The sequence below is a fragment of the Leucoraja erinacea genome, chromosome 7, assembly GCF_028641065.1.
Source record: "Leucoraja erinacea ecotype New England chromosome 7, Leri_hhj_1, whole genome shotgun sequence".
NCBI lineage: Eukaryota > Metazoa > Chordata > Chondrichthyes > Rajiformes > Rajidae > Leucoraja > Leucoraja erinaceus.
In genome coordinates, this window is record NC_073383.1 from 25,784,843 (window position 1) to 25,801,668 (window position 16,826).

General features: G+C 40.0%; 1 protein-coding gene across 3 annotated transcripts in view; it reads left to right on the forward strand.

Annotated features, from left to right (window-relative positions):
• LOC129698775 (glutamate decarboxylase 1) overlaps window positions 1-16,826 on the forward strand; it is a 44,742-nt gene that overhangs the window by 15,536 nt on the left and 12,380 nt on the right. For all 3 annotated transcript variants that reach the window (XM_055638027.1, XM_055638026.1, XM_055638024.1), the window contains 9 exons: window positions 58-148; window positions 2,577-2,689; window positions 6,019-6,134; window positions 6,237-6,316; window positions 6,634-6,688; window positions 7,173-7,289; window positions 7,385-7,449; window positions 8,616-8,694; window positions 15,071-15,220. In XM_055638027.1, coding sequence (XP_055494002.1) covers window positions 58-148; window positions 2,577-2,689; window positions 6,019-6,134; window positions 6,237-6,316; window positions 6,634-6,688; window positions 7,173-7,289; window positions 7,385-7,449; window positions 8,616-8,694; window positions 15,071-15,220 — 866 coding nt within the window. The remainder of the gene's footprint in view (window positions 1-57; window positions 149-2,576; window positions 2,690-6,018; window positions 6,135-6,236; window positions 6,317-6,633; window positions 6,689-7,172; window positions 7,290-7,384; window positions 7,450-8,615; window positions 8,695-15,070; window positions 15,221-16,826) is intronic.

Sequence of the window (16,826 nt, forward strand, 5' to 3'; positions counted from 1 at the left end):
GGCGAAGTCCCTTAAATGATATTATTTTCATCACAACTTTATTTTAAATTCCTGCAGGGCACCCTCGGTTCTTCAATCAGCTTTCTTCTGGTCTTGACATTATCGGTTTGGCCGGGGAATGGCTTACATCAACAGCTAATACCAACATGTAAGTTCCAGAGTGACCTTTCTCTTGCAATTTGTATTACAAAAGCGAATCCCACGTGACTCACTCCCATAGTAAACATGAAACGAGAATAATTTAAAAAGTACAGGAAGTGTTGATCTGTACTGTATCACTTAAGGTATAGATTCCATGCGATTGATGAAAAACACTCCAGTATTGGTAGTTGCAACTTCTTCGCTTTACTTGGAATGGGTTTGGGATTGTGGAGGTGAGAGGGTCCGGGGAAAGTACGGACATTTCATTTGATCTGCAGGCAGCCAATATCTGTCGATATCTGTCCGCGGTAGCGCCCAACGTAAAGCTAGTGCTCTTTTTAAAAGAGATTCGAGCCTGACTCTGAGTGGAGTGTAATCACAGTGGAGCGCTGCTTTCGTAGGTCCACAGAGCTTTGCTCCCACCGCAGTTAACGTCCAAAGTTAAGAGAGCACTGAATGGCTTAATTCAACTGACCTCCCAGAAACATCTTATCTACGGGTTTCCACTGGGCTAGAATAATACTGCGTAGAGTGACAACATACAATGCTGTCAAGTGCATTCTATTGAGACCATCTCCATGCTCCTTGGGTTGACAAACAGAGAAGGAGAAATGGGCGGAGTTGTCTATGGGAAGGATATGGGATCATAATTTCAATGCTTGCCCCGGCAAGCGAGTACAGATGCAAGCATTAATAGGGGTTAAAATGTTTGGGAGGGGCTGGGAGTTTGTGATGAGTGGAGATAACTTTAGTCATCCTCTAGAATTGCTGGAACAAACTGCGGTTCATTTTATTTCAAAGTTCCTCTTTTTATCCCCACATAGTTGCCTGTAGAGAAGTTGCCACTTGGAGACATTACCTGTTGGTTTCCATCACTTTCTGTGTGCTGCACAACCCACTATTACCTCACTTCCTTGACATTCAACTCTTTATTCAGCAAAAAAAAAAGTTATGGATGAACCTGATCTTTCTCCAGGTAAACAACAAGAAAACAAAAACCCACCCTGTTCAGTTGCCACCTAAGAACTCTCACTCTTGCCCTGAATTCATTCCACTCCAGGCTGCAAACTTTGCTTGTAATAGGCATTACTGCCCCATATCCCTGTTCAAACCCCACATTCTGTCCATACATAGTTTACCCTTGAAACATTGTCCACCAATATTCCAATTTCAGCCCAGCCATCATCTTATTCACACAAATATTAACTCTTGATTTGTTGCCGATATCCTCCTCATTGTTTAAAAAAAATGCATCTCATCTCAAACACGGCTGCTCCCATTTTATCCTAGAATATCCATAACCTCTTTGCTGCCTTATCTCCAGTGCACTGCAATTAATATCCTCATTGTCATTTCCAAGTCCTGTATGAATACATCCTTTTCTACAGCAATCTTCACAAAATAATATCCTCAAATCTTCTGCCTCTGATTTCCAATGCATTCCATCCTCCCTGCAAAAGACCTTTGATCACCTGGCTCGAATCTAAACTTGGAAATCCCTGTCTATATGTTTATATTTGTACAAAACAAATTACTGTGGATATTGGAAATCTTAAAATAAAAACATAATATAATGGAAATACCCAGCAAGTTATACCGAGAGGAAAGTTAACATTTTAGATTATTTTTTTTAATGAGATCAATTCTGATGAAAAGTCTTTCAAAGCCTCTTTAAAACCTTCTGATTGACTTTCCTTTGATCTATTTCCGTGCTTGACATCCACTCCACTTTATAAACCAATTTGGAGTATTTTGTTGTGTTAATGAGGCTGTAGAAAATGAAAGCTGCTATAATGCACTAGGTAATGTTCGTTCATTTCACTGTACATTAAACCATCTAGTGATTAGGTTAAAGTTTGATCAGGTTATTCTCTCATTGTATTGGCTGCATTTTCTATTCACATTTGCAGTGAGTATAACATAAAGGCTGATTGGATTTCTCTCTTTAGTTGTTAGGTAATCGTTATTTATAATTACAATTGACACTTAACGATTCTCTTGTATTACAGAAACAAAATTGTCCTGGGGGATCATCACCTGGATAATTTTACATGAATAATTGCTTTTGGACTTTTGCACCAAGTTCAATATTCTTAATTATCTTTGCTGGCTGCCTGTCTATAGTTACTCTGTTCAGTGGACTGTCTGTGTGAGTTCAAATAACGGGCATTCCACATCATTTACAATGACATAAACATGTCATATATCATGACATAGGACCTTTCTTTAAATAAAATTAATTGACTTGTACTGGATAAATGGCAGGTATACCTATCGTTTACATCCAGGAAGAAGCATTTCCAAATATCTATCTGGAAATAATTTTGATTTATTTGTCATAAATGAATGACATGTAATCTTTCATCAGAGGCATTGTGATTAAAAAATGATAAGATTGCTCAGAAGAGTTATTATATGTGATATATATCTCATAGGTTCACGTATGAAATAGCACCAGTGTTTGTCCTCATGGAACAAATTACACTGAAGAAAATGCGAGAGATAATTGGTTGGCCCAACGGCGACGGTGATGGAATTTTTTCACCTGGTAAGTAATATGATAGATTTACTTTGGTGGAACTTTCAATTTGTAACAGTGCAGCTATGGAAGATGGATTTTGCTGTCAAGTCAGTGAAGGTAAAAGATACATTTTAATTGAAGCCACAATAAGTTAACAATTATTTTTCAGTTTCCGTTTTCATCCCGTTATCCTATTTTCAATATATTGATATTCAAAAAATACATTTAAATGAGAAAGGCAATTAGCAAATTAGGATACAAATTATCCGATATTCTAAATTCATTAGTCTAAGCAACTCAAACCAAAACTGAAAATTCAACTTTTTATTTAATTGGAAAATCTGACACTTTGAAAAATAAGTTCCATAAAATGACATCAAAATCTTCCTCAAAATCATAGCCTTTTGAACAAAACAAAATTGGTTTAACAGTTATATTCATAGCCTTCTTCGCTGTGTAATGCTTTCACAACCTTTTTTTTGTACCTAGTGTACCCTTTCTCCCTTTTAAAAATCAGAATTGATATGATTTTAAATGGAAGATAGACTTCCATTTGAATTCTATCTACGGTACAAACCAGCATCTGCCGTTTCTTCCTGCACATGTATTAAAATGGACCTTTCCTCCATAACTCTTTTGACCAGGCATGTGAAGTCATCGCACTCCATAGTGAAGATGGGACAACGCACCTTGCATTTATATAGCACATTTAATGGAGTAAACCATCCTCAAGAACTTCACAATGTTCAATGAGTGTATTAGGACGGATTAGCAAAGGATTGATGAAAGAGGTAGAAGGAGGAAAGTGAAATAAATTTTTAGAGAGAGAATTCCTGAGTTTGAGACCCTGGCAACTGAAGGAACAGCTGACAACAGTGGGGAGATAAAATACTGTGGAGTACAGATAGATCAGATTTGGAAGATTCAATTACACAGATAGGTAAAAGTAAAACCTTGGAGAAATCAACAAACAGGCAGATAATTTTAAAGCTGAGGTATTGCTTAACTGGAAACCATTATAGATCCGTAAACCAAGTATTTTTGTGTGAAAAGACAGTGATAGCAAAATGTTGGATAGCTTCATGTTTGCAGAAGGTTGAAGCTGGGCATCTGGTCAGTGTTTAATTAATCAAGTCCAGAGTTACAGACTGTGCAGAATGGGGTCAAAGTAATGTTTCACAAGTGGAAAAATATGCTTTTAGTGATGATGTGGGTAATGAGGTTGGAGACTCACCTTTGATTCACTAATGAGATTAGGATTGTGCACAGCCTGATTAATTTTAGTCTGTTGCCAAGGAGAAGGATAGAGTCAAAGTATGGGGAATGGTTTGTTGTGGAAACCTACGTCAATGGCTTAAATCTTTCTAATATTTACTTCTATCATCCAATGTTGAATGTCATATTACCTGCATCAAGAGTTGTTTGGAATAGAGCAAAGAAGCCCGGGTTTAACATTTGCATTTCAAAAATAGTAAATATTTTTGCCAGATAACAGAATCGTTTTTATTGGTTATTATTCTCACGTGTACCGGGATAGAGTGAAAACCTTTTTGTTTTCTGTGCTATCCAGTCAAATCATGCCATAGATAAATACATTGCTAGTTTAAGAGGGATAGAGAAATTGAATGCAGAATATTGCGTTACAGCTGCAGAAAGCGAAGGAGAAAATGCATGGGTTGCAACAAGGCGGATTAGGAGATCAGAAACGCATTATTAGTATATGAGAGATCTGTTCAAGAGTATGATGAGCATGGAAAATGCTGATCTTAAATAAAGTGGAACATGCTTTCGAGCTTTTGTACCTTCTGCCTGATGGGAGAATAGAGAAGAGGGAATGACTGGGGGATGAGTCATTCTTGGGTAGTTGATTGCTATCCCAAGGCAGCATGAAGTATAGACATAGTTAATGGCGCGAGGTTGGTTTACATGGTACACTGGTGCACAGCTCTTTAAAAATTCCTCGCAATCTTGATCCCTGTGGATACTCCCACCAGCTGGTCCACGTGTGTACTGAGAACAGAACCGGGGTCACCACCACACAAGTGTTTTCGTGGGTTCACTCTCAGGAAGACCGATCAACCGTCTGCCATGTGACCATGGGTTCAGATGCACCCTAGGCTGCCAGGACAGATTCCGCCATTCCACTGTCCTTCTTTTCGAAGCGAGCAAAGAATGCATTGAGCTTGTCGGGAAGGGATGTATTGTAACCAGTGATTCTGCTCTATATCGCTTTGAAGCCCATTATAGCATCAGGTCTTGCCACAATCAACAGGTGACTGTGTGGCAAATCTGGGACTTTGGCAATGTATGGTATTGTCTCTTGACAACCCTGATGACTTTGTTAAGGTCGTACCTAGATTTCCTATATGGTCAGGGTCATCCCACTAGAATGCCTCAGACCTAGACTTCAGCAGGGATGAATCTCCCACATCATCCATAGTTTCCAGATTGCAAACACTCAAATTATCTCTGGTACACAGTCCTCCACATACTTACTGATAAAGTCTTGCTTTAAGTTCATCCAGCTTGCTTTCAATAGATTGGGTGGTTATGGAGTATGCTGAGGAGGGTGGATTTTATGGTGATACTTCATGTGGTCCAGCCAGTGAATCTACACTGAAACCTATCATCTCCATTTCTCTGCATCTCTAGGGCTTGAGGGAGCATAGATGAAGGCCATCCTTGCAGGAGTAAATATGGAATGGCAGTGAGGTGGGTTTAATGATTAAACTATTGTGGCCGGATATGAGGGTAAGGTTGAAAAGTCTGTAAGCTGTAGATATTTCATGGTGGATTGAGGGTCAGAGAGGGGAAAGTATGGATTCTGAAAGTGCATCTTCAAGTCAACAGGGATGGTACAAAAGGAAATGAGATTAGGATGGGAGGAAATGGTCTATAGATTGGTTAGAAGAGTCTTATTTCTGTGTGAGGCAATGGTGGAAACAATGTTACCTGAGATTGGCCATGTGTGAGAGGTATGGACCATGATAGGCGAAAGGTTCAAAGAGATTTGAATAGAAGTGTCTAAGTTGGATATTGGAGCATGATGGTCTGAGTTGGATATTGCAACTCCTGAGGATAAGGTCACTTAAAGTCTGAGTAAGAAAGTCCTGGTGAAATTTGAGTGACTGGCAGAGAATGAGGGTTAAAATGTAAACTGTAATCCTAACCTGGGGTAAATTACAACTAAAAACCTGCAAATCAATTGTCAGTATGCAGAGATGCCATTGTAAGAACACACACATTTCAACAAGTCTTTTATATAGCTGTTAAATTCATGTATTACATTGAATTCTTGAGCGCTACCATTAACAATGGTTGTAATAATGATTGTGAGATTGTTTTTGGTCTTTTAGGAGGAGCTATATCAAACATGTACAGTATAATGGCTGCACGCTATCAGTATTTCCCAGATGTTAAATCTAAAGGGATGACTGCAGTTCCTAAACTGGTCCTGTTTACTTCAGAAAATGTAAGATGAGTGTTCCCTCAAATTTATTTCTGTACTTACTTCTTTAAATGCTGACAAACACTTTCTAACATTAATTATTTTGAACATGTTTGTTTCTGGCAGAGTCATTACTCGATAAAGAAAGCAGGGGCTGCACTTGGTTTTGGTACAGACCATGTGATTTTATTGAAATGTGATGAAAGGTAAAACAAAATACATTTTTTTTAAACCCCAATGGAAATGTATACTGCTGTAATCTGCTAATTTGTGACATAAAGGCCCTCCTCCCCTTCTGTTGTGGGGTAGACTGACTTCACCCCTCCCACCAACTCCCCAATCTTTGGACATCCCCAATCTTTTCCACTCCTCACTTTAATTTCTTGGTTTATATATATTATGTTTTATGACTGTTGACAGACCAATTTCCCTTCTGCGATAAATAAAGTTCTATTGTATCGTATCATTTATAGATATTAGGATAAATGATTTTATACATAGTTTGTTTTTGAAATGATTACAGGGGGAAAATAATGCCAGCTGATCTGGAAACAAAAATTATTGAAACTAAGCAAAAGGTATGTGTGCTTTCTTCTTTCCATTTCCCTGTACTGGATCACTTTTTGGCATTTTCGATGCCTGTTTCTGTTTTCAAACTTTTTATTAGTTAATACAGTGATGTAGCTGGTAGAATTGCTGTCTCCTACCAAAGAATAGGTTTGATCCTGACCTCGGGTGCTGGCAGTGTAGAGTTTGCACATTCTCTGGTTTCCTTATGGGTTTCCTCTGAGTGTTTTGGATTGTACCCACGGGCCAAAACTGTGCGAGTTTGTAGGTTAATTGGCCGCTGTGAATTGCCCTGGTGTGTAGGGAGCAGATGCGAAAGTGGGGACAGCATAAAACTAGTGTGGATGTGTGATTGATGGCTGACATGGACCCAGTGGGCCAATGAGCCTGATTCTCCGGTGTATGTTTTTCAATCAACTCAATCAATCAAAATACAGAAACTTATATTGCATCGTTTGCATTCAGGAGAAATAAAGCAGGCATTTTTAATTTCAGGGATATATTCCAATTTACGTCAATGCAACAGCTGGAAATACAGTCTATGGTGCATTTGATCCCATTGAAGAAATTGCAGATGTTTGCGCTAAGTACAATCTTTGGCTCCATGTTGATGTAAGTCTTACATTTAAAGTTTAACTTCAGCATTTCCTTATTTTTATTTTTGCCAAACAGTTGCAGAAAATAATACTATTTTCACCCATTTCCAGGCTGCATGGGGAGGTGGACTTCTGATGTCCAGAAAACATCGCCATAAACTGAATGGGATTGAAAGGTAATTACAGTTTTTTTTAACTGCACGCAGGCTAATCTATGGGAGTTTGTTGAGTTTATTCCACAAAATCTCCTCATATATTTTTGCCTCAAACTGTCCTAGTGAGTAAAATGGCCTTTTACCTTTGTAAAATATTTTTATTTTATGAAACAGAAAACACAACTTTTAATGGTTGTGTCCCTTTTCCTTGAGTTGTTTGCAGTTTGGTCAAATAAGTGATCTGGTGACTATACGCTGGTAGCGGTGCTGTGTGAAATAAACATTATTTAAAAAAAGAAACACTTCTCACTTCTTGAGAGGTGAGGTTTCCCTCTCCCCTGACTCTCAGTCTGAATAAGGGTCTCGACCCGAATCATCACCCCTATACATACCTTTTCTCTAGAGATACTGCTTGACCCGTTGAGTTACTCCAGCATTTTGTATCTATCTTTGGTGTAAACCAGCATCTGCAGTTCCTTCCTACTCACATGGTGCAACATCTTTTTCTCCCTTTTCTACTTGCGTTCTTTGTTTTTCTCTCACATTATCTATGTTTCCCACTGTCTTTGTCATATATATTGATTTTTTTTTAAAAGGGAATCAATTGGAGCTGCAATGTTAATAAACAACGTTAAATAGCTTGTACTTTTTAATTTATGAATTATTTTGGCGTTGTTTTTAACAGCCCACCAAATCTGGGTGAGTTCAAACTATGCTATGGTATATAGCATGATTTGCTGGTGGCACAGTGGTGCAGCTAGTAGAGCTACTGGCTCACAGTGCCGGAGACCCAGGTTCAGTTCATACCTTGGGTGCTATCATGTGTGGAGTTTGCATGTTCTTCCTGTGACCGTGTGGGTTTTCTCCATCTTGAACTGGTTTCATCCCACATCCCAAAGGCGTGCCTGTTTGTAGGTTAATCGGGCTCTCTCTGTAAGATTGCCTCTAGTAAGAAGAGACTGGATGAGAAAGTGGGATAATATAGAACTGGTGTGAAGGGGTGATCAATGGTTGGTATGGGTTATATGTTCTATTTTCATGCTGTATCTCTAAGCTCTGCTAGATGAATGTGCTACTAAACATGAATCTGATGTTCTGATGGACTAAAAGGGAACAGATAACTTTCTATAATTTTAAGAATACCTTGTGTGTATGGAATTCAATTACATGTAGAGTTTTCTTTATAGGGCCAATTCAGTCACTTGGAATCCCCACAAGATGATGGGAGTTCTGTTGCAGTGTTCTGCTATCCTTGTCCGAGAAAAGGTATCTATTTGAATTAAAATAAAAACTAGATATTGTTTCTTTCTCTCATTGCAAAAGTAATATGACACAAAACATTTGGATCATAACACAACTGTACACATGCACGTTTCCTGATAACACTCATAATCATAAAGCTGGCTTACATAAATGATACAAATTCTTTCACATCTTTAATTTACTCAAACTTTTAGGGGATCTTTTATATTAATTCCAAAGGTAATATTGTTCTGTTTATTGTAAAGGGAAATGCATACATTGTAATATATTGCATGACCAAGATAATATTAGTGGAAATGTGCCGTTTCATTTCAGCATGATTTCCATTGTTCATCAAGCCAATGGAAATGAAACGTTGGCATCAAACAGAACCTCGCTGTGGCACAATGATATACCTTCTGTTAGAAGATTGGAACTCACACATGTTGCTGTTGGGACATCCAGTAAATTCAATTCCTAACACAATATGAAGGGCATTTGCCATAATTTTGTCTTTTCCTGATTAAGGTTCCAAATCCTCATTAGTTTTAGGTGATATTTATTTTTATTTCCATCTAATTCTTGCATCAATTGTTTTAAATACCAAACTAATCCCCCTTTGTTAAGGCAAGGATCCCAGGTTACTCTCTCTCACTGGACTGAATGCGGACTTCTTTTTTACATTTCAACCAGTCTGCCATGGAGACAGATATGCAGGTTCTCTGAGTACAATCCTGTATGGAAGATCAGCAAAGTCATCAGCTTTCGCAAGAATGGATGGTTAATAGCATATCCTACTCAGTGCTCAATAATAATAATAACAGAATTAGTGAATCCTCCAGGGAGATGATGGTACCAATGCTACTTTTGTATCGTGCTCTGGCTGCAAGTCACTTTCTACGTTAGCATGTGTAGGTCCTGCATCCAAGCACACCTCCAAATTACATCTGGTGTCAGTAACTGAGCTGGCATTTATAAATGTGAAACACATTGACCAAATGCCTTCATTTTTTTTCTTAATTTACTGGGATGTAATGTTGAGGCTTTATAAAGCACTGGTCAGAGCGTATTTGGAGTATTATGAGCAGTGTTGGGCCCTGTATCTGAGGAAGGATGTGCTGACATTGGAGAGAGTCCAGAGGAAGTTGACAAGAATGAATCCGGGGATGATTGGGTTAATGTGTGATGAGCATTTGATGGCTCTGGGCAAGTACTCACTGGAGTTTGAGGGGGATCTAATTGAAACTTACCGAATAATGAAAAGCTTGGATAGAGTGGATGTGGAGAGGATGTTTCCACTCGTGGGAGAGCCTAGCACCAGAGGGCACAGCCTCAGAATAATACTTGTGTAACTTGGTCATCGCCCTATATGGTGCGACTCTACATACTTTGGGTATGCAAAACAAAGAATCTCACTGTGACATGTCACACATAACAATAAAGTAAAGTATCATTCTTAAGTGGACCGGAAACATAAACATTGCAAGAATATGCATTGCAATAAACATTGCAAGGGCTTGTATACTCTGGAATTTAGGATGAGAGGGGATCTTGTTGAAACATATAAGATTATTAAGGGTTTGAATACGCTAGAGGCAGGAAACGTTCCCAATGTTGGGGGAGTCCAGAACCAGGGGCAACAGTTTAAGAATAAGGAGTAAGCCATTTTGAACGGAGATGAGGAAACACCTTTTCACACAGAGTTGTGAGTCTGTGGAATTCTCTGCCTCAGAGGCCAGTTCTCTGGATATTTTCAAGAGAGAGCTAGAAAGGGCTCTTAAAGATAGCGTAGTCAGGGGATATGGGGAGAAGGCAGAAACGGGGTACTGATTGTGGATGATCAGCCATGAATGGCTGTGCTGGCTCGAAGGGCCGAATGGCTGTGCTGGCTCGAAGGGCCGAATGGCCTACTCCTGCACCTATTGCCTATTGTCTCACCAAAATCTTTTCACAATGTACAAGGCAGTGGGAGTATGGTGAAATATTTACAAGGATTAAGACAGCAGGACAACCCTCAAAAATGTAAAACAGTCAGGAGAATGCAACCTACTGGATTGGTACATGTAGCACAGGTACACCATTATTGCAGAGTGTACAAATGCACTGGACCCGCTGGGCAAGGTATCTCCAGCGATAGTTTAGGTTCATGGTCCATTCCACGTCATATATCACCTTGACTGGAGCTGCCTTGGTGCTGGGCCAAAAGTTTGAAACTTCTTGCATTAAATCTGATATATCCGAGGACATTGTGGGGAAACTACAGAGGAAATTGCGGGAGCCCTGGTTGAAATTTACAAGTTGTTCTTAAATACAAGAGAGGTGCTGGAAGACTGGAGGGTGGCAAATGTGGTACCTCTTTTCAAGAAGGGCTGCAGGGAAAATGGTGGGAACTATAGGCCGGTGAGCTTAACATCTGTAGTTGGTAAGTTACTGGAGAGTATTCCAAGGGATAGGATATACAGGCATTTGGATGGGCAAGGTCTGATTAGGGACAGTCAGCATGGTTTTGTATGTGTGAGGTCGTGTCTCACAAATCTGATTGATTTTTTTGAAGACGTGACCAAAAAGGTTGATGAAGGCAGAGCTGTAGATGTTGTGTACATGGACTTCAGTAAGGCGTTCGACAAAGTTCCGCATGGTAGGCTGCTCTGGAAGGTTAGCTCGCATGGGATCCAAGGAGAGATAGCTGAATGGATAGCAAATTGGCTCCATGGAAGGAAGCAGAGGGTGATGGTGGAAAGTTGCTTCTCAGACTGGATGTCTGTGACTAGTAGTGTGCCTCAGGGTTCAGTGCTGGGCCCGTTGCTGTTTGTCTTCCACGTCAATGATTTGGATGAGAACATACAGGGCAAGATTAGCAAGTTTGCTGATGATACAAAAGTGAGTGGTTTTGCAGATAGTGAAGATGGTTGTGAACGATTGCAGCAGGATCTGGATCGATCGGCCAGTGCTTATTTGGGAATGTATTGGGTGATTTTGAGAATTGATTGAGACTCTGGTGTCAGGTATGTGGGCATCATGGCATGCCCATCAGAACTGATTGAGATTAATAACAGTCTTGCTACTGGGGATGTTAGTTTGGATGAGGACATTAATATTGGTTCACTTAAGCTGCCAATGGAATTGGATGAATTCATATTGACGGTATTGATGATGCCACTCCTGTGGACAGGGTGACAAGGGCATATGTCAGGGTAGGGATTTTTCTGTCAGGTGAACCATGGGCCTTGTGTCAAGTTAGAGGTCTTGAACTTCAATACCAGTTTCCACAGAAGCATTAAAGTTCACTGATGCTAATGGTAAATTTCATCTTTGATTTCAGCCTCTCAGAGGGTAATGCCTACTTCTGAAAAGGCTACACGAGACACAGATAGATGGAGCTTTAGATATTAATGGAATTTGTGTTAATGCAGGGTTGTGGCACAGATTAGGCATCATTTCAAAGAATAGTAGAGCATAGATGAAGGGCTGAATGGCCTATTCAGTTTTCCATTTCTTATGTTGTCTCTTTTTAAACTTTAAGAGAAAGGTGATAGTTCCACACGATTTCTCACAATTTTACTCATGGGATCCAGGAATTGACAGAAAAATTAGTGGAATGGCAGCTTTTGAGTCCTCTGGTCCTCTTAAGCAAGTTTTAATAAATTCAGACAATAGTGTTGGAATTGGTTGGCTAAACTTAACAAGTGGAGATTTTAAAGCTGTTAAAACCCAATTAAGGTTTAAATTGAAAGTTTCTAGCCATAGAATCAGTATTACCAAAGGGAATAAGAACAAACCATTAAGGCCGTTAATGCTGAAAAGTGTAGCAAGTACATTATTGAGAGTGCTGAAACAGCTGGTTGAACAAAATGCCTATCCACAAAGAAATTAACAACTTCTGGGGCTGAATCCCTCAGTATAACCTGAGAAAGGAACTTCAAGAAAAGATCCAGTAAATGATACTTCCATTATTCCTCAGTGGAAATGTGACCAGATATATGCAACTCTATACTAATTATTTACGATTGATGGGAATGTATCATGTAATGTATTACCTATAATTTTGCATCTTAAACATGCAAAGATTGGCATATGTTTGCACTACCTTGAGTTATTTTGAGCCTAAGGAAAATCAAAGAAAAAATATGCCAACAGTGTCAATTCAGTTATTGCTGTGGGATGAAAAAGTATTTATAACTTTTGACACTTAGCTGGTTCTGTCATTCCACTGATATTAAAAGAACATTGAATAGTACAGCACAGGAGCAGGCCCCTTGAGCCATAATGCCCATGCCGTATGTGATGCCAGGCCCAGCACTAATCTGCCTGCACATAATACATATGCCTCCATTCTTTGCATATTCATATACCTATCCAATGTCTCCCAAATGCCACCATCATGTCCACCTTCACCACTGCCCCAGGCAGTGCGTTCCAGGCACCCACCACCTCAAGTGTAAAAAAGAACTTGCCTTCCACATCTTCCCCCAACTTTGCCCCTCTCGCCCTAAAGCCATGCCCTCCAACATTTAATATTTTCATCCTAGAAAAACGGCTCTAAATGTCTATCCTATCTATGTTTCAAAGGTGTGTGAAATTCACCCGTCATTTATGTGGCTGGAACCTGTCAAATTTATTCAAATTATTCTGGAGTACTGTGAGCACATTTTGGCCCCATATCTGAGGAAGGATATGTGGCTCTGGAGAGGGTCCAGAGGAGGTTTACAAGAATTATTCCAGGAATGAGTGGGTAAGCACATGATGATCGTTTGATGGCCTTGGTCCTTTACTCGCTGGAGTTTAGAAGGTTGAGGGGGGAGACCTCATTGAAACTTACAGAATAATTAAAAGCATAGATAGAGTGGATGTGGAAAGGATGTTTCCACTGGCGGGAGAGTCTAGGACCAGAGGTTATAGCCCCAGAATTAAAGTGCACTCTTTTAGAAAGGAGGTGAGGAGGTGGTAGCAGATTGACGTGAACCACTGAAATATGCCCATTATTATCTTTTCCTCTCATACTTGACTGTGAGGCCACTTAGTTATACCCTTAAATATACCTTACTCTGCGTCTTTTACGCAAGATGTACTGCATTCACACAAACCCCATTGTAAAACCAAGCATTTCTTTCCACATCTACAATGATTCTGGTTTGATAAAGGCTTTTTTTATGAGTCTAGTTCCACCTCCAATGCTCAATATTTTTCATTTTAACTTGAAACTCTTTCAAAAACATATAACAGATATGCCTTTCCCCATTTATTAGAAATACACTGGACACAAGTGAATTATTGAAAATCATTTCCAGCGTGATATGCAATAGTCTGTCTGTTTACTTGGTGTCTTAGCAAATTTGAACCTGCAGCATTCTCCACCTTGAGCCATTTCTACTTGGTTTAAGTCATTTCCTTTGAAACCTAGAAACAATCGATTTAAGTTTGTCTTATCTGTGATATGTGCAGAAAATCTGACCTGACTTTATCTGTTCAATTCGTCTGCCATGCCTTTGTCATCACTTATCTTCCCATTTGTTGCGACAGCCTATTTTCCTCCCTCCAGAACTGTTTTTTAGCAAATCATGCATTTAGCATCTACCCATTAAATTGATTCTTCCACGATATTAGTTTCTGGGTTAGACTTGAGATACAGCGCGGAAAAAGGCCATTCAGCCCACTGAGGTCACGCCAGCCAGCGATCATCCTACCCATTAGGGGCAACTTACAATTTTTTTTTTACCAAATCCAATCAACCTACAAACCTGCATATCTTTGGGATGTGAGAGGAAACCGGAGCACCCGGAGAAAATCCATACAGTTACAAGGAGAGCGTGCAAACTCCGTATAGACAGCGCCCGTAGTCGGTGTCCCTGGTGATTCCCGGGTCTCTGGCGATGTACGGCAGTGACTCTACTGCTACGCACTGTGCTGCCCCATCAACACAGATTGAAACCTGGGTTGATTGCTTCCAACTCAACCACCCCCCCCCCCTTCCCCCATGCCCCCCCCCCCCCCCCCCCCCCCCCCCCAATATCTTGTTTTTGCACTTTCTCTGAATAGTTGGCTTCTGGAAGGCTGTGTACAATAACTGACAAGGGAGAAGCAAAGATGAACTAATAAAATTGAGGTAATTAAATTATTAGAAAGGAACTGCAGAGGATATGTATAAAATTGATCTCAATCGTTCATTTTATTGTCTCTTTTCTATCTTAGTATTCTGAAGACATTGGATGTTTTGCCCGTCCAAATGATTTTCCTCACTTTGAATTTTAACTTTCCTCTTTTCGTTCTTTCTGCGAAGAAAAAAGAACAAATTATATTTATATTTATAAGTATAAATGCACAAAGTTTTGCAGGTTATCGTTTTTTGACGTGAGTGCTGGAAACTTCACAAAGTAAATTAACAATTCAACTTTGTTCACAGGGCATTCTCCAAGGTTGTAATCAGATGTGTGCAGGGTACCTATTCCAGCAGGATAAACAGTACGATGTGTCCTACGATACAGGAGACAAAGCAATACAGTGCGGCCGTCATGTGGACATCTTCAAGTTTTGGCTAATGTGGAAAGCTAAGGTAATCTTGGAAAAAGTCCTTAATTGGCAATTTGACATGTTGCAACATGTTTTTGTACAAAGAGGAGAAGAGTTCATCAGACTTTGCCGGACTTTATATTGCACTAAACATTCATGTTACCCCCTTTATCGTGTATTTGCACACTGTGAATGGCACGATTGTAATCATGTATTGTCTTTCTGCTGACAGGTTAGCATGCAACAAAAGCTTTTTACTGTGCCTGTGATGATAAACTAAACTCAACTCACCTCAAAAAACAAACAACTGCAGTGCTGGTTTACAAAGAGCCACACAGTGCTGGAGCAACTCAGTGGGCCAGGCAGCATCTCTCGAGAACATGGATAGGTAACGTTTCTTCTCCAGTCCGAAGAAGGGTCCCAACCCTAAACGTCACCTATTCATGTTCCTCAGAGATGCTGTCTGACCCGCTGAGTTACTCCAGCACTTGGTGTCTTTTCTTATGCAAACTAACATTGGCATTGATAAATTTGGTTCTCAGTACTAAATAACACCAGTTTGTATTTAAAAGTAACAACTAAAAAGGCAGCAAATAACAAGTAGGAGAATTTACTGAGCTACAGCTGTTGAAAACAAAACTAGAAATCCTGTATTTTAAAAATCTTTGACATCGAACTGATTCACTTGCACAAATCTAGGCCAGTGGGCAAAGATGTTCCACGAATTTCCACATCCAAGATATTCCACTTCCTATTCCCCAAAATGTTGTCTGGAGGTCGTGGCATGTTTGAAAGTGATACTTGCCCTGTAATCCGGGCAGTGGCAGATTTGACAGCGGCTGATGAATCATTTGTACCAACTGGTGCCAGATAATCTGTTAACCTGATGTCGGGCCAGCGAGTCCTTGGCGCTGGCCCGGTATCAGCTTGACTATCCAGCTGATGATGCAGCTGTTGTGTACATAGGTCGATGTATTATCATGCCAGCCTATTGGTCCCGCGACAGAGTCCACGCGGCAGCAGTAAATCGGCTTCACAAATGGTCAATTAAACGCATTTTAAATGTTTACTGCCAAACTCCTGAGCCCAACATGATCCCCGATCTCAGTCCCGGCCGTTTCCTCTGCCCTGTCCCAATACGGGATGGTTTTTAAACCAATGTGTAGAAGAACCGACTAGGGGACAGGCCGTCCTGGACTGGATATTGTGTAATGAGGAAGGATTAGTTAGCGATCTTGTTGTATAAAGACCCTTGCGCAACTGTGACCATAATATGGTGGAATTCTGCATTTGGATGGAGAGTGGCACTGTTAATTCAGAGATTAGGGTCCTGAATTTAAAGAAAGGACACTTTGAAGGTATGAGTCAGGAATTGGCTAGGATAGATTGGCAAATTATACTTAAAGGGTTGATGGTCGAGATACAATGGCAAAAATTTAAAGGCTGTGTGATGAACTCCAAAAATTGTTCATCCCTGTCTGGCGAAATAATAAAACGGGGAAGGCGGCTTAACCGTGGCTAACGAGAGAAATCAAGGATAGTGTTAAATCCAAGGAAAAGGCATATAAATTGGCCAGAGGAAGCAGCAAACCAGAGGACTGGGAGAAATTTAGAACTCAACAGAGGAGGACAAAGGGGTTAATCAAGAG